The 22,573-nt window shown below is 36.3% G+C and overlaps 1 protein-coding gene across 1 annotated transcript in view; it reads right to left on the reverse strand.

Annotated features, from left to right (window-relative positions):
* The window catches only part of ddx51 (DEAD (Asp-Glu-Ala-Asp) box polypeptide 51), a 22,942-nt gene extending 636 nt beyond the window's left edge, over positions 1-22,306 (reverse strand). Inside the window, exons 1-15 of the mRNA XM_079637343.1 lie at positions 22,005-22,306; positions 18,854-19,170; positions 16,238-16,428; positions 15,999-16,149; positions 11,280-11,425; positions 9,926-9,997; positions 9,713-9,819; positions 8,869-8,977; positions 7,712-7,854; positions 5,951-6,128; positions 5,745-5,860; positions 2,998-3,114; positions 2,402-2,503; positions 2,233-2,296; positions 1,929-2,063 (exon numbers count right to left, since the gene is read on the reverse strand). Of these exons, the coding sequence (XP_079493469.1) occupies positions 1,929-2,063; positions 2,233-2,296; positions 2,402-2,503; positions 2,998-3,114; positions 5,745-5,860; positions 5,951-6,128; positions 7,712-7,854; positions 8,869-8,977; positions 9,713-9,819; positions 9,926-9,997; positions 11,280-11,425; positions 15,999-16,149; positions 16,238-16,428; positions 18,854-19,170; positions 22,005-22,027 (1,971 nt within the window). The 5' untranslated portion in view covers positions 22,028-22,306. The remainder of the gene's footprint in view (positions 1-1,928; positions 2,064-2,232; positions 2,297-2,401; positions 2,504-2,997; positions 3,115-5,744; positions 5,861-5,950; positions 6,129-7,711; positions 7,855-8,868; positions 8,978-9,712; positions 9,820-9,925; positions 9,998-11,279; positions 11,426-15,998; positions 16,150-16,237; positions 16,429-18,853; positions 19,171-22,004) is intronic.
* Between the last annotated feature and the right edge of the window lie 267 nt (positions 22,307-22,573).

A 22,573-nucleotide genomic window follows, 5' to 3' on the forward strand; every position in this document is an offset into this window, starting at 1 on the left:
ATGATATTTTGAACAGATAAGTCTTGAGTATGGATTTGAATTCGGTAAGCGAGTTTATGTTCCTAATGTGAGGTGGAAGAGAGTTCCACAGTTTGGGTGCAGAGCAGCAGAAGGCTCTGCTCCCCATGGTACTGAGGCGGACAGAAGGAACAGAGAGATGAATGGAAGAAGAGGATCGGAGAGAACGGGACGGGGTAACAACATGGAGGAGGTCAGAGATGTAAGGAGGAGCGAGATTATGGATGGCCTTGTAAGCAAGCACGAGAATTTTAAACTCAATTCTGCATCGAACTGGTAGCCAATGTAATTGTTGAAGAATAGGAGTAATATGGTGTGAAAAGGGAGTTTTGATTATAACACGTGCTGCTGAATTCTGAACCAGTTGGAGCTTATGAAGGGTTTTGTGAGGGAGACCAAAAAGAAGAGAATTACAGTAGTCAATACGTGAAGTAACCAGGCTGTGAACAAGGATGGAAGCAGAGTCAGTGGTGAGGGAGGGACGGATTGATATTACGGAGATGGAAATAAGCTGACCGTGTGATGCTATTAATGTGAGATTGAAAAGATAGTGTACTGTCAAGGATGACACCCAGACTCTTGACCTGAGGGGAGGGGGAAACTGAAGTATCATCAATATGGAGAGAAAAACTGTCAAATTTAGAGAGGGTGTTTTTGGTGCCAATGACAAGAAGTTCTGTTTTATCAGTATTCAATTTTAAGAAATTTGAACTTAACCAGGATTTTATTTCTTGTATGCAAGTGACGAGGGAAGAGGGAGGAAATAAGGAATTTGGTTTACTGGAAAGGTAAAGCTGGGTGTCATCCGCGAAACAGTGAAATTGAATATTAAATCTACGGAAAATATTGCCAAGTGGTAAAATGTATGTGATGAAGAGGAGGGGCCCCAGGACAGAGCCCTGTGGCACTCCTGAGGTGACTGGAGATGGCTGGGAACTGAAGGATTTTATAGTGATGAACTGAGTGTTCATCACTATAAGTATATAGTAAGGTAACTTACAGTTATTAGCAAATAACAGGTTTTTACTGTGGCATTTACTGTAGAATTTGAGGAAGCGAAACCAGATACATCATTGTAATTAAATTTTGAATTTAAGGTTTTGAATTAAAATGGAACAAAATTCATGTAGCTGCTATAGTTTAGAATAAATTTTTTCAGTATTTAACCATATCATAAACAAAATATGACAATGACCATTGTTTGAAATACCACCAATAAAAAATGTGTTTAATATAAATATAATGTAATAATATAATAATATAAATATCATACATTAATAACTTTAATTTTATGAACAATCATTCCCCAGAATTTACCCCAAAGCCTTCAAAATGGAACCAAATATCAATATATATCAGTCTTTTTTTTTTTTCATTTGATTTAATGTTATTTAAAAAAATTTTTTTTTAATTTTATTTAATAATGTTATCTGAATCTAAATAATGGTGGAAATTCTGTGGTGCTGTATTAAATTATATATGATATATTTCAACAGTAATGAATTTAGTATATTTCTGAAAAAATATGCCTTAAATATAAATCATATCAGATCAAATCGATCAAAATAAATGATTTATAATAAAATAAAGAAACAAATTAACTTTTAATGAATTAGTTATATTTTGGACTAATGAGATTCCCCAAGTGGCTTCATTTACTGCAATTTAGTAAATTCCCATTCCTGTCAATCCAATTTATGATCACACTCATGAATTTGGAGGATGGAGCGATCCTTAAATTCTGAATTCTGCAAAAACCTACTGTGTAAACATGAATAATTCAGGTTCCCCAGACAAACACTAAGCCTTGTCCAACAGTAAAAGCACTTCTGTAATCCAGGAATAGGTTTAATCCATGTCTGGAAAACCCGCCAATAAGGTCTCAGACAGCTCTGCAGCTTTGCTTTTACCTTCACAGCTTTGCCCAGCTCAGCCAGTGTTTGCTCATAGCGAGCCTCCATGCCTTTGAGACTTTCGGGTTGCACAAGCTGCCTCTTTATGCCAGGACTGCCAGCATCTGACACCATCTTCAAAAACCTCGTTTCCTGAAACAAACAAAGGCTAAAGGTATTCAAGCACAGTTTACGTGACAACCAGTTAGAGCAACTTATTTATTTGTACATGCAAATAGTTTTTTTTGCTCATAATAAACTTTGATAATTGATTGGAACAACAAACACAACTAAATCACACTTGCTAGATTTCATTCCTGACCTGCACTTTTAAAAGGAAGGTGAACGCCGACCCAGCTTTCCCCGCTCTCGCTGTTCTGCCCACCCTGCAAGTGAAAGTGCGGTGAAGATACACTGATGAATATGAAAATCATAATTCTTCGATCAAATCAGTGGATTTATTGTTTTTTCATAGTAATATTTTGACTTGCCTGTGAATGTATGTTCGGATGTATTGAGGAGCATCATAATTAATGACACATTTGACGCTGTTGATATCAATGCCCCGGGCAGCAGCATCTGTGCTTATCAACCTGACATGAAAAACAGCACCGATATTTCATCATTACAGACACACTAAATATATTTATGTATACACAGTTTAAGTAAGTTGCTCTAAAAAGTCATTTATTGCTAGTGTAATTAGCTCAACAGTGTAATTATATTACTGTAATAACTACCATCTCTAAAAAGTATCGCATTACTTATTACTTTCTAAATCCCACATCAACCTCGACCAGTTGAAGTATAGACATGAAACTGCTTTTTTAATTCTTCAAATAAATAATATTAGATTGCACAAATTATTATTCTCCCTATTTAAAGGGAGAAGATTACATTAAAAACATACATTTTAACATATCATCAAATTTTGATAATAATAAGAACTGATTATTCTGAATATAATTATTTCTGAAGGATCATGTGACAATGAAGACAGGAGTAATGGCTGATGAAAATTCAGCTTTGCCATCACAGGAAAAAATTATTTTTGCATTATTTTTGAACATTATTAAGCAATACGTACAGTGGGATCTTCCCTTGCTCAAAGTCTTTCAGTGTTTTTTGTCGTTCACTTGGGCTCAGACGAGAGGAAAACTCAGCCACTTCCACACCGCCAAACAGCTTCACCAGCAAATAAAGTCTAGTTTGACAAAAATACAGAAGTTGTACAGGCAGTTGATCACAGCGAAAACTCATAACATATTTGTTACTTCCTGTGTAAATGTGATCGTGTACACCATCTTATCTGTGGTTATTTTTCCTTGATGTGGATGACTTCGCACCCTTGTGAATTATTCGTGATTAATAATACACATGGATATTAAAAGGAATTATCTCGGGGCTCCTCTAGGCTATAAAAATGTCTAGGAAGCCACTGGCTTCTAAAATGATACATTTAGGAGCCAAATGACTTTATTTAGTCACCAAATCTTCCATGTTCGTCTTAACAGGGTTTTATAATCAAAAGTATAATGAACTGAATAAAATTAATACTTTATATCCATACCAGATCAGATTCACATCTCAAATCTTCTATCACAGATTATTTTACTCAATCATATAACTTTAATCTGCGAGTTTAAAATACATCATTGAAAGACATGTTAAAGACATTAAATTAGTTTATGAAAAAAATTATATATACCCATAAATTATGTATTTACTACATAAGTATTTTTTTAAAGAAACTAATACTTTTATTTGGCAAGGATGCATTAAATTGAAAGAAACAAAAATTAAAAGTGACAGTCAAGTATTTTACATTGGCAAAAGTTCATATTAGAACACTCATCATATTAGAATTATTTCTGAAGGATCATGTGACGAGTAATGATGTTAAAAATTCAGCTTTGCATCACATCAATAAACTACATTTTGAAATGCATTAAAATAGATATCTTAAATTGTAAAAAAATATTTTTTTTAATAATATTTATCAATATATTCAAAACTGTAATAATGTTTCACATTATTTAAAATATTAGTTTTTAAAATACTTTTTTATTTTGAAAAAATCTTACAGACCCTATACTTTGATTTAAAGTGTGTGTGTATATGTATATATATATATATATATATATATATATATATATATACACACATCATAATTAAACATATACTGTATGGCAGGGGTGCCCAATCCTGCTCCTGCCGATCGACTGTCCTGCACAGTTCATCTCCAACCCTAATCAAACACACCTGCCTTTAATTTTCAAGTGATCCTGAACACCTTAATTGGTTGCTTCAGGTGTGTTTGATTAGGGTTGGAGATGAACTGTGCAGGACAGTCGATTGGCAGGAGCAGGATTGGGCACCCCTGCTGTATGGCATATTGCACAATAAGCAACAATATTTATCAACATACAGTATTACTCTAAGATAATTAAAGCTAGGGTTGGTAATCCTGTTCAGAAACATTTTTTTTTATACTGGGTGAAATGGTCCTTCCATTCTGATAGTAGTCAATACATTATGTGTTCAGAAAAAGGAATGAAAAAAATCCGACCTCTGTAGCAGCTGTAGGACAGTAAAAACTCTGACCAATCACTGCCATTCGGTGCGAATGTAAAGAACCAATCAGATGCCTTCATGTCTCGTGCCCGAGCACCACTGCATGCACAGCAGTGATGCGCGGGTCAATGTATAAATTGACACCCGACCGACATTTTCAACTAACCCGCCCGCAACTCGGGCCGCGAAAAAAAATATTGTACCCGACCCGCGTTTTTTAAAGTAGCTAGTAAATGCTCATTGCGTCATGGGCCATAGACGGAGGAACTAGGGGTGCGCATTTTTCAGAATGCTGTATGATATAGCCTAGTGTTTTGTAATAAAGGCTTGATTTATTCATTTATTTCGTTTCATTTTCTTAACAATTAAGATGCTGCATGTATTTATCCAGTCTAATCGAAGTGTGCGTCTCTCCCCTGACTTTCCCAACAAAAATCCCGCCCCCTCTCAGCAAATAGGTTACATAAAACTGACATTACTGAGCTATATGCGTTTAAAAGTAGCCTATTAAAATGGCACAATGGCATTGCTCAGTTCAACGCGTTGGGAAATCGGGCATTTTGTCCCGCGTCAGCTTTTATTCAAAAGTTAAATAAGGATTTCCCACTTTCATCTCTGACTGAGCTTGTGCGTCATCCTCGCGCATTCAGCCAATAACGTGTAGACCTATGTATTTCATAGAACATTGTGTCTAGTACTATATAAATTACAAAGGTAAACGACCCGACCGACCGCGACCCAAATATCATTAAAAATATTTTTGGATGACTCGTAACCGCGGGTAACCGCAGGCACCCGCTCATTTTGGATCAACCCGCGCATCACTGGTAGGTACATGCAGCTGACTCCAAATGTGGATGCGCGTTCATGTTTGTGGGGGGGGGCGTAGCTTTGGACGGAGCACTGACAGGAGGGGGTGGAGCTTAGAAGAGGTGCCACTTTCAAATCTGGCTAGCTCTCCAACATTACCGACCCTAGCTTTAATGTAATTAATGTCATGTAGGCACATCAATAAACACTTTTAACTAATGACGTAAACAAATTGCTAAATTGATTCAGTTAAATGGACTGATTGAAAAGATTGATTTGTGAAAATGAATCAGATTTTCAGTTCTATTGCCAGTGGCGACTAGATTTCTATTCATTGTTGCAAGTGTTTGTTTTTTAAATTCTCAACTATTTTAGACAGGGCCTGGAGCCCTGTGTATAAATACATAGTCCTATATCTGCATCATGCTGGAGCTTCAAATCCATCATTACCGGTGGGCTCCTTCTCTGGAGTTTGTGAAGCACAAAGCAGGACTGAACTTGAGCCGAAGCAGGAAGTGAAGGATGATGAGCGGTTTGTTGCTTAGGGTGCAGGAGACGTAATACTCCTGCATAAGACATTCACATATGTTAAAGGTGTGCACAGGAGAACTGTACCAGTGTAGATCATATGGTTCAGGAAATGCCGTTAAACTCACAGAGAGGCCCTGAGGGAAGTTAAATGTGTCCTGGCTCTGAGGGGAGGTCTCTGAACAGGAGTGTGTGGAACTGAAGAGTCGAGGCTGGTGCAGGTCCAGCAGTTGTAGTTTCTCAGGGTTTTGTGTGAGAGTGGCTGAAAACAGCAACTTCTGCAGAGGAATCTGTGGCGGAGACAAACTGACATACATACATACAAACAAACACACATAAACATTGAGCTTTACACTGCATGTTTGAGAATAACAGTGTTTCCCACAGAATTTTGTGAGACTATGGTTGGTGGACATCGACTGGGCCATTATTATTATTATGAATATTATTATTAGTAGTATTGTTGTTGTTTTTATTCCCAAGACAGTTATATAGTACTTTTTAATGCAAATTCACTGTAAAAAAAATTCATAATAAGTGTGATGGCCCAAGCCACACAGGATGAACAACCGGCAAGGCAGGGTAATAGCCAGCAATGCATACCGCATACAAGCCTACCAGCACACAAGCCATGTTTTAGGTACACAGGTTAAGTTATTTTGCAGTTAGCCACACCCCAAACAATTCACGATTTGAAAACAGATCACATTTATTTCAGGTATAATATAGTTATTTGCTTTAGCCATACACTGTTTAAATGGAGTGCACACATTTTCACATTGTAGGGCTATGTAAGCATTTTCTGTTCTATTAATCAATGTTTCTTTTTTTACCATGTTGGAGAGAGGTCTGTCCTGGGGGAAGAACGGCATGGCCAAGGGTGGAGGACTGTGATATCCTGTGGCCTGCTAATTAAGCCATACCCCTGTGCTGCCATGTTGGAGGGGGATTTTGGGTTTAGTTTGTTTTGCTTTGTAGTTGTTTGTATTTGTCGTCCATTTTGTTTTCCCTTTATGTGTAAATTGGTTTGGCCAAGCCACTATAAATGTTCCCTTGTGTCTCATTCAGTTAGGTCAGTTGGTTCAGTTCATATCCTGTTTTGTTGTATAGTTATACTTTGTTGACCTCTTTTATAGGCTTAGTTGTTAACTTTTTGGTTTTATTGTTTAGTTTTTTTGGGGGTAAAAAATAAACAACTCAACAAGAAACTTCTGTTCTCCTCATTGCCGGACTGTTTGATCCCTGACAATAAGTATATTATTTATTAGTTTACTAAAGTAAAATGACAATACTGTCTAAATTTCTTCACTTCCAATCTTTTATTTTGGTGAAAAACAGCAGGTAGACCTTTAAGTTTGAAACAGGTTTACAAATGCTTATAACAAATCTAATGAAATACTGTAATCATATGTCCACAAAAATTGTGAATGTGAAAAGGCATAACTGAAACTCGCAGCACATGAGGACATGGATTGAGCTGCTCTAAAAGACTTGGAAAACACCGGATCATGAGCTGAATTAAAAGGACACAGAAAATGTCATACCGTGATTTCAAAATTAGCTTGATTGACAGATGCTTTCCCAAAGCAATGGCCCAAGACACAATTTTAGAGAGCTTTTATGTTTAAGAGAGGTGTAAATGTACTTTCGAGACACAATCGATTGTGGCAGGCCAGCACAGGTTAGATAATTAATGGAACATACATGTCACAGGTTCTAGTTGTGGCAGGTGTATAACTGGGTCTTTGAGCAAGACTCAGGTTACTTGAAAGTTTAAGGTTAAGGAATGCACAGACATCGTCGAACTGGGGGTCGTTAGGTTGGCTTATAGTGTGGGTGGGGTTGAAAATCTGTGCTCTAAATAATGGACAAAGCAGATGACATCCTACCTTGCCACTGTGATTGGTCCAGGCACTATTCTCCTGAAGAAAGACGTCTGTGTGTCACCTGGGCTTCGGTACACTGCTTTAGTCACCTGACTGAGCCAGGACTGATGCATGCCGTCAATCATTCTGTCTGCCTCGTCAATAATCTACAACATACACATTATTATAAACATACTTTCTATACAGAAAATAGAAGAATAACATGATAGAGAAAAGTAAAAAACAAAATGAACACAGCATTACATTGGTTTAGTTAGCCTTAATGATATGTTAAGGACTTTCTCTGTAGCTGTGGTTAAATTCACCTTATCCCTAGCTCCTATTGTCAGTGGGGTCCTTCAGGGCTCCATTTTAGGGCCAAATCTGTATGCTTCCCCTCGGAAATATTATCAGGAAACACAATATTTCCTTTCACTTGTATGCTGCTGAAAAAGTGCTTTATCTTCCTCTGAAGTCTAGTGATTCTATGTAGGCTTTGCTGGACTGTCTTGATATAAAAAGTGGTTAGCAAATAACTTCCCTCAACAGAGCTAATGATCTTATGATTCTGATATGATTCTCCTTAATATAGATGCAGTCTTGTCAATAATCTTGGTTATCATTTTCCATTTATTAATCTCAAGTAACAAATCTGTGTTATTCTTGACTTTTTGATTAGTCAAAAAAAAAATTAGACTCTTTTGTAAAAAAAAAGAAAAAAAAGAAGATTTGTTTGTATCAGTTGTACATTTCTAAACGTTGTTCTTAAACATTGTTTTTGTCCTTTTAGGATTTGGAGAAAGTTATTCATACTTGTATTACTTTGCTATTTGAATAGAGTAATTCCCTCTACCTCTTTTCCTTCCTCAATCCTCACTGTAATTCCTCAATCCTCACAGTTGAATGTGTTTTTGCTAAATAAAAGTATTAAAATGTTCAAACTATTAAACAGTATTGTACTGTATATTTGTTAAAGTTAATTTAGTCAACATTTATTAGTATAATAGCATTTAGATAACCTCAAAGCTAAGATAAATGAATTAAACTCAACAAGACTCCCATTTTGATCTATAGGGGTCTTTAAACATAAATATAATTGTGTTTATTGCTTCAGTTTTCTCTTCATAGGATTTCACTGAACATTGTTCCTGATTTAGATGTAGATTTGTGCTGATGCTCACCAGGAATCGTAGGTGATGTAGACTGAAGTTGTTGTTTTTATTGATGTGATCCACCAGTCGGCCCGGTGTGGCGACAACGATATCTGCCAAACTGTGGCTAACACCTCCCCTACACAAAGACGCAAAAGTTAAACTCTTGGAGATGACTGAAGTTATTACTTATGGTTCATCAAGTTTCACCTACTCTGGGTGGTCATTAGTCACATATTCTAGGCGAGTTAAAGCATCTACTATTATCCTACTCCATGATTAGAGCTGCACGATTGATCGCTAAAAGATTGCAATCTCGAACCAAACACCTACACGATCTCATTCCTAAATGACAACGATTCAGCCATATCTATTAAACCTTTGACAAAATCACACCGGAACATTAAAGTTCGGATGTAAACACTAATGCCCACAGAAGCAATCAAAATAGAGCAAATAATCTTTTGAAAGTAACTTGCCGCTTTAAATAATGATTGAATCGATTACATCATTACACAACAAGGTGGCGAGTCGACAAGTGACTGTTAAAACGCGTATTTGTCATTAAATCATTAATTCAAGAGATTCGTTCAGAGGCGCTGATTCATCCAGTAATGAAAAAAAAATATGATGAATGATGAAAAAAAAAAAAAAGTATTTATGAGTGAGTCATTGAATCATTCACTCAAACCGATTTAAAAATAATAATAATTTAAATAGACTTCAGCAAATTTTGTCAGAATCTCTAGTAAATTGTTATTTTGTTTAGTTGTCTGTTCAGAATCGTGATCTCTATTTGAAACAAAACATATGTGATTACAATTTATCCAAAATCGTGCAACTCTATAATCCATGAGCCTACAAACACACTCACCTGTTTTCAGAGAGCGCTGCTCGCTCTGCAGCAAATGATTTCTGGCCTGCGATCATGACCACCTTTAGACTGCTGCCCTCAGTGTACGAGCTAAACACCTTTGACACCTGTGGGGTCGAAATCAAGGATGAACAATGAATATAGGCAGATTTGTAGATTAAGTGGATATGTAGATGATTAATTGATAAATAATCAATGAATAATAATCATTACCTGTTGTGCTAACTCCTTAGTGGGCAGTACAGCGAGTGCACGGATCTCTCGCACCACACGCTTGGACAATGCCTAGGTTAGCAAACATATATATATAAAAAAATATCTAATCATTTAATCTGTTTACTTATACATCTTTTGCCACTTTTATTTATAGTCTGTGTCATATAGAAATATAAATACTACTGGTCAAAAAAGATGACAGAAATAATTTTTGTACATTTTTTTATGTTTTTGAAAGAAGTCTCTATGCTCACCAAGTCTTCATTTATTTGATCAAAAATAGGGTTGCACTTTATTGTACTTACCCACAAAAGTGCTAAGTAATGTAAGGTAATATGGGTTAGGTTAAGATTTAGGGGTAGGTTCAGGGTTTTTACCTAGTTAGTGTCATTACTACAATAAGTACATAGTATGTTCAAGCAAAACAGGATGTTGCTACCAAAAATACTATTGTGAAATATTATTACAATTTAAAATAACTGCTTTCTGTTTTAATGTAAAATGTAAATTGTAATTGTAAATAAATTGCGAAGCTGAATATTTAGAAGCCATTATAATGTTACAAAAGATTCATATTTCAAATAAATATTGTTCAAAAACATTAAGCAGCTTAACTTTTTTCAACATTGATGATAATGTTTCTTGAGTGCAAAATCAGCATATTAGAATGATTTCTGACATTAAGGACTGGACTAATGATGCTGAAAATTCAGCTTTGATTACAGGAATAAAATGCATTTTTAATATTAAATAGAAAATAGTTATTTTACATTTTCATAATATAAAAGTTCTACTGTATTTTTGATCACATAAATGCCTTGGTGAGTATAAGAGACATTATAATATAAATGTTATAGAAAATGTATGTGGTTTATTTTAATATAATAATTATGTTCTTGGCAGGTTTTATGACAAAAACCAAAACAATCAGTGCCAAAATACCATGAGCTAGATTCGAACTTGCATCATACAAATTTTACATTTACATATAATCATTTAACAGACGCTTTTATGCAAAGAGACATAACAATGAGGAGAACAATAGAAGCAGTTAAACCAACAAAAGGGTAACAATATGTAAATGCCGTGAGTCCTAATTAGTCTAGCACAGTACACTTACGTTTTTTTAATAAATAGAAAAAATTGATAGAACAGAAATAGAATAGAAAGTATTAGTATTAATGGGTCAAGTGTTGGCAAAAAAAGATGCATCTTTAGCTGTTTCTGTAAATGCTTGGCTTAGGTTGAGTTTGGCAGGTCACGACTGCTCAATTTGTCAGAGCACATGTGCTAACCACTAAGTCACAGGTTCAATGCCAATATACATTTGAATGTAATTCATTGTTTGTACCTGTACAACAGGTATGACGAACGCCAATGTCTTTCCACTCCCTGTAGGTGCAGAAACACAGATGTCTCTGGGCCTGTAGCCGCCAGGACCCAGCAGCAGCCCTGAGCTCACGCTGTCCAGAACGGCAGGGATCACCTCAGCTTGGACTGAAAACACCAACACAAACACAGCTAGCACCATCAAGGTCATGGGTTCTTGTGAACGTTCAATGTTTTTTGCATTGTGTTTTTAATGCGCCATGTCAAGTTTAAATAACTATTTAAAAGAGCCTGTCTAAAGATGTAGCCGTTTATCCCACTCATTTGTGCTTCGTCTTTCTTGAGCTCTTTCTAGAGCGATCTAGAGTGACTTTCATAATCATGTTGTCATGATTGATCTGTGTCACATTCCTCATCCAGATTCCTGGTAGCCTAGATATCTAGATGGACCCTAGCGGCAGCAAAGGTAATTTGCAGCCAGGATCATCTAGCAACTCTCCGTTGGCTTGCGAGCTGGAAAAACCAAACTCTAGTCAGGCCAATCACATCGTGTATAGAGTCGGTGGGCGGGCTTAACATAATGACGGCAGAGTTGCGATGGTTCCGGGCGAATTCCCTGCCACTTGAAAACAAAGAAGATGGCTGCTGCTGCTGGAGAACAGCAGTCATTCTTAAAAAAGGAAGATGTGTTCCGTCGCTCTGACTACGTCACCTTCTTCGTTGCTCTGGTTGGTTGTAGCACTATCCTATTGCGTGCAGAGAGAATTTGAAAGACAACCGATTATCCCGCCCCTCGGATTGAGCCCTGCCAATGGTGTGTTCCCAGAACCAACATCTTGATGTGGGTCTGGCTCATCAGGCTAGATTCCTGGTACTTAAAGGGTTAGTTCACCCAAAAATGAAAATAATGTCATTAACCCCCTGAGGTCGGCAAACGCGCGGGCGCGTTTTGCTCGTTTTTTTTTACATAGCAGCAAAATAGACCTAAAATACTCCGTCGGTTTTGGTCATACAGACTTAAGAAATATGAAAAAATAAGCTGTTAAATGTCTACTTTTTTATGTGTCCACTTACATTCGAAATAAAACATTGTGCTTTTGTAAAATAAAGAAAGTAAACAGGGAGTGCTTTCTGCCTCTCCGTCTCCGTGAACTTTTTTTCTGAAGCACTTCTCTAAACTCAAACAAAACTCAGCGAATACTATTCACTCAGACATGAGCTATATATCTCTATAATCATTTAAGTGTGTAGTTTTAAATTATCTAATTCAAATCTAAAACAAATATTCTCTGTTTATGTAATCTATATAAAAAGAGCGAGAGATCAGCTGTGCTCATTATCGTTCTGGCACCTCATTACTCCGCTAATGTGACACGCCCATCGAGAGCGCGCGCTATTCAAACGCAGATAATCTGGAGCAACACATGCAAACCAGTCAACGCCCACAACAGCTGGACAACACACTCGCTGTGAGGAATAGCTCTGCTAATAATATCGTGATTATCCTGGAAATTTTACCTCAAACGTGCTGGAGTAGCCGAACAACGGATCCAGCTGCAGATCATCAGTAAGTGCTTTGTTCTAATCGCGATATGAAATGGTGTCTGTAAACCGCAAAAGACTGTTTAAATTTGAATCGCGTTTCTGTGTTTGAATGAATGAACGGCACATGGGCATGCGTTTGTTTACTAACGTTACAGCTCGCGCGTGTCTGTGTGTGTGAATAAAACTATCTATATTGCCTACTGAGATGAGTAAAAATCGACTGAATACGTTGAAATAAAATGTCTTTGTATAAGCAACATTTTAAACTGCAAATTAACATTTATGCCCTAATATAGGCTATATTATAAAAGACGATATGTTACAGACGAAATATGAAAGACAACATTTCGTTTTGGATAGATTATAAAGTTTGTACTGCCACAATAAAACCTAATTTCCAAGGTGCAAACAAAATCTTAAAAGGTCAATATAAGCATTCTCTTTAAATTATTTTTGTGTTTTATTAGTGACAAATTTGGGGAGAGGATAGCCTACATCCAAAACTTTCTGAAAATACGAATGAGAATTAACTGCACAATTACTAGAAATGTTTACCTTGGATATTATACAATTTGCAAGCATAGGCCTACACAGTTTGTGGAAAAATACACTTTTTTTTCAAGATGTTTCCAACTCTGAACCAATTCTGTAGATGTGTGTGTGTATGTATGTATATATATATATATATATATATATATATATGTGTGTGTGTGTGTGTGTGTGTTGTCTTTGCATTCTTTGCATTCTGTGTGGCTCAGTGACACACTCAGTGAAAGGCTCATTAGTATGCAGCATTAGCAGGTCTTCTTTGTCTCCAGGTGTGAATGAGGACATTATTCATGACCTTGTTGGATCATTCACGCCCCCCTGCATATTGCCTTTCCAAACAAAAAGTGTCTTACAAAATTTAAATCAATCTATTGTTTAATGTGAACGATTAGCCCGGATGATTTTCAGATCATTTTGAAGTAAATACTCTAGCCGACAAGATCCATTAGTCAAAAGTATTGTGGGAATATGTGAAGTTGGTCGTTTGTGGTCTTATATCAGAACATTTAAGTTTGAGTTTTTTGAATAACCACGCATAAATAATATTCTCTCAAAAATGCAAACATGTACATACATGTTGCTCACATATTATGATAGTCATGTTCGTGCTAAATAGAGTGTAATTACACCTTTGCCATTAATATGTTTATAAGCAACTGAAAAAAATACAAATATCAGGTCATGTCAAAACATCTCAAGGACCCCAAAAACACCTTAGACTCCAGAGGGTTAATGACTCACCCTCATGTCGTTCTAAGCCCGTAAGACCTCCGTTCATCTTCGGAACACAGTTTAAGATATTTTAGATTTAGTCCGAGAGCATTCTGTCCCTCCATTGGAACTGTATATACAGTATACTGTCCATGTCCATAAAGGTAATAAAAAGATCATCAAAGTAGTCCATGTGACATCAGTGGGTTAGTTAGAAGTTTTTGAAGCATCGAAAATACTTTTTGGTCCAAAAATAACACAAAATAAGACTTTATTCAGCATTGTATTCCCTCCCGGGTCTGTTGTCAATCGTTCACAGTTACGCTGATGGCGTAAGACGCTGATGGCGTGTTATCTGGTGCGCCCGAGCTTCGTTTACAGTCTGAGGGAGACGCACGCTGTAAAAGTGTCTCATCCGCGACATGCACATTTACGCACCATTAAAAAAATGATATCCACGCAAACAATGTAGAATAGCTTGAATATAGCGTGCGTCTCCCTCAGACTGTAAACGAAGCTCGGGCGCACCAGATAACACGTCATCAGCGTCTTACGTCAGCAGCGTCACTGCGGAGTCGTGAACGCAGATTCACAACAGACCCGGGAGAGAATACAATGCTAAATAAAGTCTTATTTTGTGTTATTTTTGGACCAAAAAGTATTTTCGATGCTTCAAAAACTTCTAACTAACCCACTGATGTCACATGGACTACTTTGATGATCTTTTTATTACCTTTATGGACATGGACAGTATACTGTATATACAGTTTCAATGGAGGGACAGAAATCTCTCGGACTAAATCTAAAATATCTTAAACTGTGTTCCGAAGATGAACGGAGGTCTTACGGGCTTAGAACGACATGAGGGTGAGTCATTAATGACATTATTTTCATTTTTGGGTGAACTAACCCTTTAATATGAATTATACGTAGCTAGTGTTATGTTGTAATGCTTAAAGTCCCCCTGTGATGAAAATCAAGCTTTTAATGTTGTTTATATGTCTATGTGGTGCTTTAAGACAAACCATATGCAAATTCATAAGTCAACACCATTGTATTGCATTTTCTCCTTAAAACTGCAGTGAACCAAAGACAGTCACAAAAACACAGTTTGAAATCGCTGGTGTTTCTGACGTCACAAACTACCTTGTAACCAATCACGTCGACGAGTGGATCTCTGAGCTGCTGTGAGTGAGTGGAGGCGGGACTAATTTGCATATTTATAGAACAGCTTATACTAAATGAGGCAAGGGTGTAGAGCTAGGTTCAAGCTATTTTAAGGCATGATTAATGTTTTTTTCAAGGAAAAAACATTTACATACGTCATTTTGGTGATCAAATACGAGTTTTAAGGGATACAATTATTGACTACAGGGGAACTTTAATATTTGAAACAACCCAATAAATGAATTAAACTTACCTTTGGGGATTTAAGACAGGTAGGAGTTTATCCAAACTTTAAGATGTTATTTACCATGATATTTAAGAACATTCTTTTCAGGAATATAAATACTTGAACAATCTTAAATAAAAGCCTAAATTCAAGTGTTACAATCTCTTTATAAACTTTTTGAAGCATCAAAGTGTCAGATGCGTAGCTGTCTATAGAGGGACAGAAATCTCTCAATTTCATCAAAAAGATCTTCATTTGTGTTCTGAAGATGAACTAAAGTCTTACGGGTTTGAAACGATATGAGGGTGAGAAATTAATGACAGAAATTTCATTTTTGAGTTAAAAAAGATAGGAAAAAATATGATTTTTTCTTAAAAGTTTTTTGGGGTACAAAACGTTCTTATCTTTTTTCTCAAGTGTCTAAAATAAGCAGAAAATATCAGTTAAGATGAATATTTTGTGAATCTGGCCCCAGATTCTCCTCTAATAGGGGTCAAGATTTGGTATTTAATACAATGCCAGTGAATTATCATCCCCTCTTACCTGGAAAGAAGCTCTGTATCCCATTAGCTTGTAATTTCTTCAGCAGTGTCGGACAGATGCCTGGCACCTGACTGATGGGAATGAGGTTATTCTTCATGTCCCTCTGAATGACGTCAGGCTGTGCCAACCACTGAGGCAATACTCTTCTGACCTGAGAAAAAAAAAAACAGTTCTTAACAATGACATTACCCTCAATACAGTTTCATTCAGAACTTATAAATATTGTTTATAAGTGCTACCTTTTGCACGGCCTTCTCTTTGAACCCACCCAGGATGTGGAAGGCGGTCTGGGAAGTGTTGTTTTCTGCCTCTGCTTGGAACTGACCGATCTGAAGGTCCACAGATTTCTCAGTCTTCTTACTTTCCTCTGGGTCACTTTCACTAGTTACTGTGATTTCCACAGACTTCTCATGATCCAAATCATTATTTCCTATAATGAATGATAGTTTTCTGTATAAAGCAATTTCCACAAAAATAGTACATGATAGAGTTCGAGACTCTTAATAAAGTATTTTTCCCCCCAACAAATGCTCAGTTAAAGGAGATGATTAAGTTTTAAAAAAATTCTCTTTTGCCCATATCAGAAATTTAATTGAAATCCCATATGAGCTATTTTATTTACTAATCATTTTATATGAGGTTTTTCAATTTTTGTAACCCTTGCCTGCTACCAAAATTTGTCTTTAAAACAATTGACCTGATTTTTAGATCCTGATTTTATTTTATAGCAATAAATGTTAAAATAAAGATATTGACAAATAAATAATATGCAAAAACAATATGGTAGAGAATTGGGGAAAGGGTTGTACATTTCCTTGTTCGTTGTTTTGGAAATGCTGATTTGTAGTCACTATAATATGTGTATTTTATTTAAATAAGATTTTCAAAAATCTTACAATAACTTTGTAGACTCTGTTGAATGCCTGAGAGCTTTAGGGCTGTAAACGATTAATCGAATCCAAAATAAAAGTTTGTGTTTACATAATAAAAGTCAAGTCAAGTCAAGAATATTTGTATAGCGCTTTCCACAATACAGATTGTATCAAAGCAGCTTCACAGTATTAAATTAAAATAATAATAAAACGTCCATGTTTGGTAATGCTAATCAATAGTAATATTGATTGATTCATTAAATTGAATATCCCCAACTGAGCAAGCCAAAGGCAACAGTGGCAAGGAAACGAAAAACTCCATCAGGTGACCTAATGGAGAAAAAAAAACCTTGGGAGAACCCAGGCTCAGTCGGGGGCCAGTTCTCCTCTGGCGGTTATGAACTAGAGGCCGGATTTAACTGTAAGATTAAAACATTTATATGAATGCCTGGTTAAAGAGATGCGTCTTTAATCTAGTTTTGAACTGGGAGAGCGACTCTGAGCAACGAACAGTATCAGGAAGGCTATTCCAGAGTTTTGGAGCTAAATGTGAGAATGCTCTCCCTCCTTTGGTGGACTTAGATATCCTAGGTATAACCAAAAGCCTCGAATTTAGCGATCTTAAAGAGCGCGATGGATTATAGGGCGATAGAAGATCCGTTAAATAAACTGGAGCTAAGCCGTTTAGGGCTTTATAAGTCAGTAACAATACCTTATAATTAATACGGAACTTTATAGGTAACCAGTGTAGAGATGATAAGATCAGTGTTATATGATCATATTTTCTTGATCTGGTAAGAACTCTAGCGTCTGCATTTTGGACTAACTGTCGCTTGTTTACTGAGGATGCAGGACAACCAGCTAATAGAGCATTACAGTAATCTAGTCTCGAGGTCATGAATGCATGAACTAACTTTTCTGCATCAGAAACTGATAGCATATTACGTAGCTTAGCAATGTTTCTAAGGTGGAAAAATGCCGTTTTTGTAACATATGAAATATGATTTTTAAAAGACAGGTCGCAGTCTAGTATGACACCCAGGTCTTTTACTGTAGAGGATAAAGTAGCAGGACATCCTACTATGTTAAAGTTGTATTGTGAGAGGTTTTGTGGGCGGTTTTTTGAACCGATGAGTAGTACCTCCGTCTTGTCTGGATTTAATAGAAGAAAATTACGCGTCATCCAATCTTTTATATCTTTAACACACTCTGTCAATTTTGATAATTTAGCGTTTTCATCCGGCCGTGATGAAATATATAATATATAAAAGTGTGTGTGTTGTGTATAATTATTTTGTATATATAAATACACACACATGCATGTATATATTTAAGAAAAATTTGTTATTTATATATAAAATATACAAATATATATGCAGTATATAAATGCAAATATTTCTCAAATATATACATGCATGTGTGTGTATATTTATATATACAAAATACTTATACACAATACACACACATATATTATGTAAACACACACTTTTACTTTGGATTCGATTAATCGTTTACAGCCTACTACACTAAATTTGTGTAAAGAATGAGAAAATTGAATATTATTTACTTATATTTTTGCTGAAAAAAAAACACATTAAAAATGATATTACTTCTTGGGAATCCCAATTTTATGTATGTTCAATTTATTAATGGGGGGGGGGGGAAGTCCACTGCAGTAACAGGGTTGCACAAAAATGTGGTAAGCTAAATATTATATTTTGGCATATGATACAGCAAATTTTGCAATGTCATATTCATAGCTTTCATTTTAAATACTAGACAATAGTTTATCTAACATATTTAATCATTCTCTCTCTAAGCAACATGAGATTTATGCCTTTATTGTTTTATGAAAAGTAATGGAATACCAATTTGTACCCTATTTGTGCAAAAAAAGTGGCAAAACGTTTTAAGCCCAACAAATCAACAAGCTTGACTAGTTTCATTTAAAAACAATCACACATAGTAATAAGCCAGCCTTACCTGTATTCACGCTCTCATTTTCAGTGGACAATGTTTTGTGTTTTTTCTTCTTTTTAGTTGAACTTGCAGCTTCATTATCCAGATTTGTTTTTTTAACACTTTCACTCTTCTTTACTTTACGCTGCACTCCCTCAGTTTCTTGCCGTTCACGTTTTCTTTTCTTTTGTTCTTTCTCACCGTGATGGTCTTCATCTTCATCAGCCGTGTTTGAGACGCTCTGCTGTTCTCTAGCTTTGACCTGCTCCTGAAGTTTAGCCAGCAAAGCTCTGGATCGAGACTCTCTGCTAGATTCACTGTCCTCCTCCTCCCCTAAATACCTGATCACATTCAACACAACAATAGACAGGGTGTCATATGATGGGTTGTTAACTTCTTTTGGGTCATTCCGTGTCAACTCAACCAGAGGTCCCCGGCTCATTTTTTATAATTATTTCTGAACACAATAACTATCAGCTGTTTAAAATGTTCCCTACATTTGGTTCTTGGCCATTGAAAATGGGTAAAATTCAACAATTTGGACATGGAGTCACATTGGGGTCCCTATTTCTAGGAATGAGCCATATAGGGCCTTAAAAATGAAGATTACAAAAGAAACGTGCATTAAGAATGAGAATCTAGAAGGATATAAATATATCTTGAATACTTTTAGAGCTACAGGCATGCAAACTTTGGAAAAATTATATTTATGTCACTCATACAGGCGTGTTCTATGCAATTGAGCTGATAGAAAAAAATGAGATACATTTCTAGTTTTAACATTATTTGTTTTTAGATATTCCTCTTTAAAAGAAAAAAGTATCAGCTGTGTGCAAAGTGTTACAGGGATCCAAACTTGGCAAAAAAACACAAGAAGTGCTTTTTTCTATAAATGAACTGTTACTGTTAGCATAATGCAACACAGATTGCTAAAGTCAACAGATTTTACTAATAGACCTACCAATCTCTGTGTTAAAATAAAATAATAATGCTGCCATCTTTCTAAAGTCATTTTTACACCCCTCTAAATGTGAAAATTGTCATTTTGACCCTCCTTAACAAAATAGTGCATTACTCAGTAAATATACAGTGGGGCAAAAAAGTATTTAGTCAGCCACCAATTGTGCAAGTTCTCCCATTTAAAAAGATGAGAGAGGCCTGTAATTTTCATCATAGGTACACTTCAACTATGAGAGACAAAATGAGAAAAAAAAATCCAGAAAATCACATTGTAGAATTTTTAATGAATTTATTTGCAAATGTTGGTGGAAAATAAGTATTTGGTCAATAACATAAGTTTATCTCATTACTTTGTTATATACCCTTTGTTGGCAATGACAGAGGTCAAACGTTTTCTGTAAGTCTTCACAAGGTTTTCACACACTGTTGCTGGTATTTTGGCCCATTCCTCCATGCAGATCTCCTCTAGAGCAGTGATGTTTCGGGGCTGTCGCTGGGCAATTCAGACTTTCAACTCCCTCCAAAGATTTTCTATGGGGTTGAGATCTGGAGACTGGCTAGGCCACTCCAGGACCTTGAAATGCTTCTTACGAAGCCACTCCTTCGTTGCCCGGGCGGTGTGTTTGGGATCATTGTCATGTTGAAAGACCCAGCCATGTTTCATCTTCAATGCCCTTGCTGATGGAAGGAGGTTTTCACTCAAAATCTCACGATACATGGCCCCATTCATTCTTTCCTTTACACGGATCGGTCGTCCTGGTCCCTTTGCAGAAAAACAGCCCCAAAGCATGATGTTTCCACCCCCATGCTTCACAGTAGGTATGGTGTTCTTTGGATGCAACTCAGTATTCTTTCTCCTCCAAACACGACGAGTTGAGTTGGTACCAAAAAGTTCTATTTTGGTTTCATCTGACCATATGACATTCTCCCAATCCTCTTCTAGGTCATCCAAATGCTCTCTAGCAAACTTCAGACGGGCCTGGACATGTACTGGCTTAAGCAGGGGGACACTGGCACTGCAGGATTTGAGTCCCTGGCAGCGTAGTGTGTTACTGATGGTAGCCTTTGTTACTTGGTCCCAGCTCTCTGCAGGTCATTCACTAGGTCCCCCCGTGTGGTTCTGGGATTTTTGCTCACTGTTCTTGTGATAATTTTGACCCCACGGGGTGAGATCTTGCGTGGAGCCCCAGATCGAGGGAGATTATCAGTGGTCTTGTATGTCTTCCATTTCCTAATAATTGCTCCCACAGTTGATTTCTTCACACCAAGCTGCTTACCTATTGCAGATTCAGTCTTCCCAGCCTGGTGCAAGTCTACAATTTTGTTTCTGGTGTCCTTTGACAGCTCTTTGGTCTTGGCCATAGTGGAGTTTGGAGTGTGACTGTTTGAGGTTGTGGAAAGGTGTCTTTTATACTGATAACAAGTTAAAATAGGTGCCATTAATACAGGTAACGAGTGGAGGACAGAGAAGCCTCTTAATGAAGTTGTTACAGGTCTGTGAGAGTCAGAAGTCTTGCTTGTTTGTAGGTGACCAAATACTTATTTTCCACCATAATTTGCAAATAAATTCATTAAAAATTCTACAATGTGATTTTCTGATTTTTTTTTTCTCATTTTGTCTCTCATAGTTGAAGTGTACCTATGATGAAAATTACAGGCCTCTCTCATCTTTTTAAGTGGGAGAACTTGCACAATTGGTGGCTGACTAAATACTTTTTTGCCCCACTGTACATCTGAGACATTTAATATGTTGGCTTTAATCACTATTTTTGTTTGTCTTTTGTACAGAAAAATATATATTTTTTTCAACATGTAGATTTTAACTAAGTTTAATTATATCAACATAAAAGTGAAACTGCATTTTTTACGTTTATTTACTTATTTATATTTTATGTTTTTCATTATTTTAATCGCCAATGTACTTAAATAACTCAGCAGTGAGATTATTTAAGAATATAAGTACTTCGTGAAGTCAAATAATTATACAATAATACAGTCGATAATTATACAGTAATTTGAAGGAAGTGTTTTGAAGTAATTTCAGATTAAATATAAGATAAACGGAGAATTCTATACCAGACTATCTGTGATGTAATCTGAAGTGAGAGCCATTACTTATAATTGAACTGGTCAAATAACGTACTCTAAGAAGTTCAGTGTCAGTGAACTAAATGTATAGCAAACAACATATACTGTAATATATGCATAACGTTACCTGTTTATCATAAACAGCGCCATTATAGTGACTCCTGGCTCGTGTCAGCGCCACGTAGACCTTATTTGACTCACTTAAAAATTATAATGACTGCATGTATTCATGCACAGCTTTTATAAATTAAAAAATAAACAGTACAGTGTACAGTTCAGTTGACCATGTGGGTTCCTCGGTTCCTCCCGAGTACTGTTTTGCAGTCGCGAAGTGATGACGTGATGAATGCTCATAGAAATTACAGAAGGGCAGAAAAAAATAATAGAATGGCAATGGTGGTTAGTGATGCCAATTATGCCATCTTTGATGATACTGGTGGCTGGTTTCCATATGTTGGTGGTCTAGACCTCGTTTTTAATTATTATTTTATTATACCAATAAACAATCGTTTAAAAACTGAATGCGGCCGAAGACGGGGGCTTTGGTGCGGCTCCTGATCATAGACCGCACAGCGCCCCCTGGAGGAAGAAGCAACACACACAAAACAGTCAAGATTAGTATCATAAGAACGCCAGATGGCAGTGTTTATTCCTTTCCTTGGATTAATGTCTTGTCAAATGATGAACCACAGAAAT

This window comes from Phoxinus phoxinus, assembly GCF_949152265.1.
Source record: "Phoxinus phoxinus genome assembly, chromosome: 15".
NCBI lineage: Eukaryota > Metazoa > Chordata > Actinopteri > Cypriniformes > Leuciscidae > Phoxinus > Phoxinus phoxinus.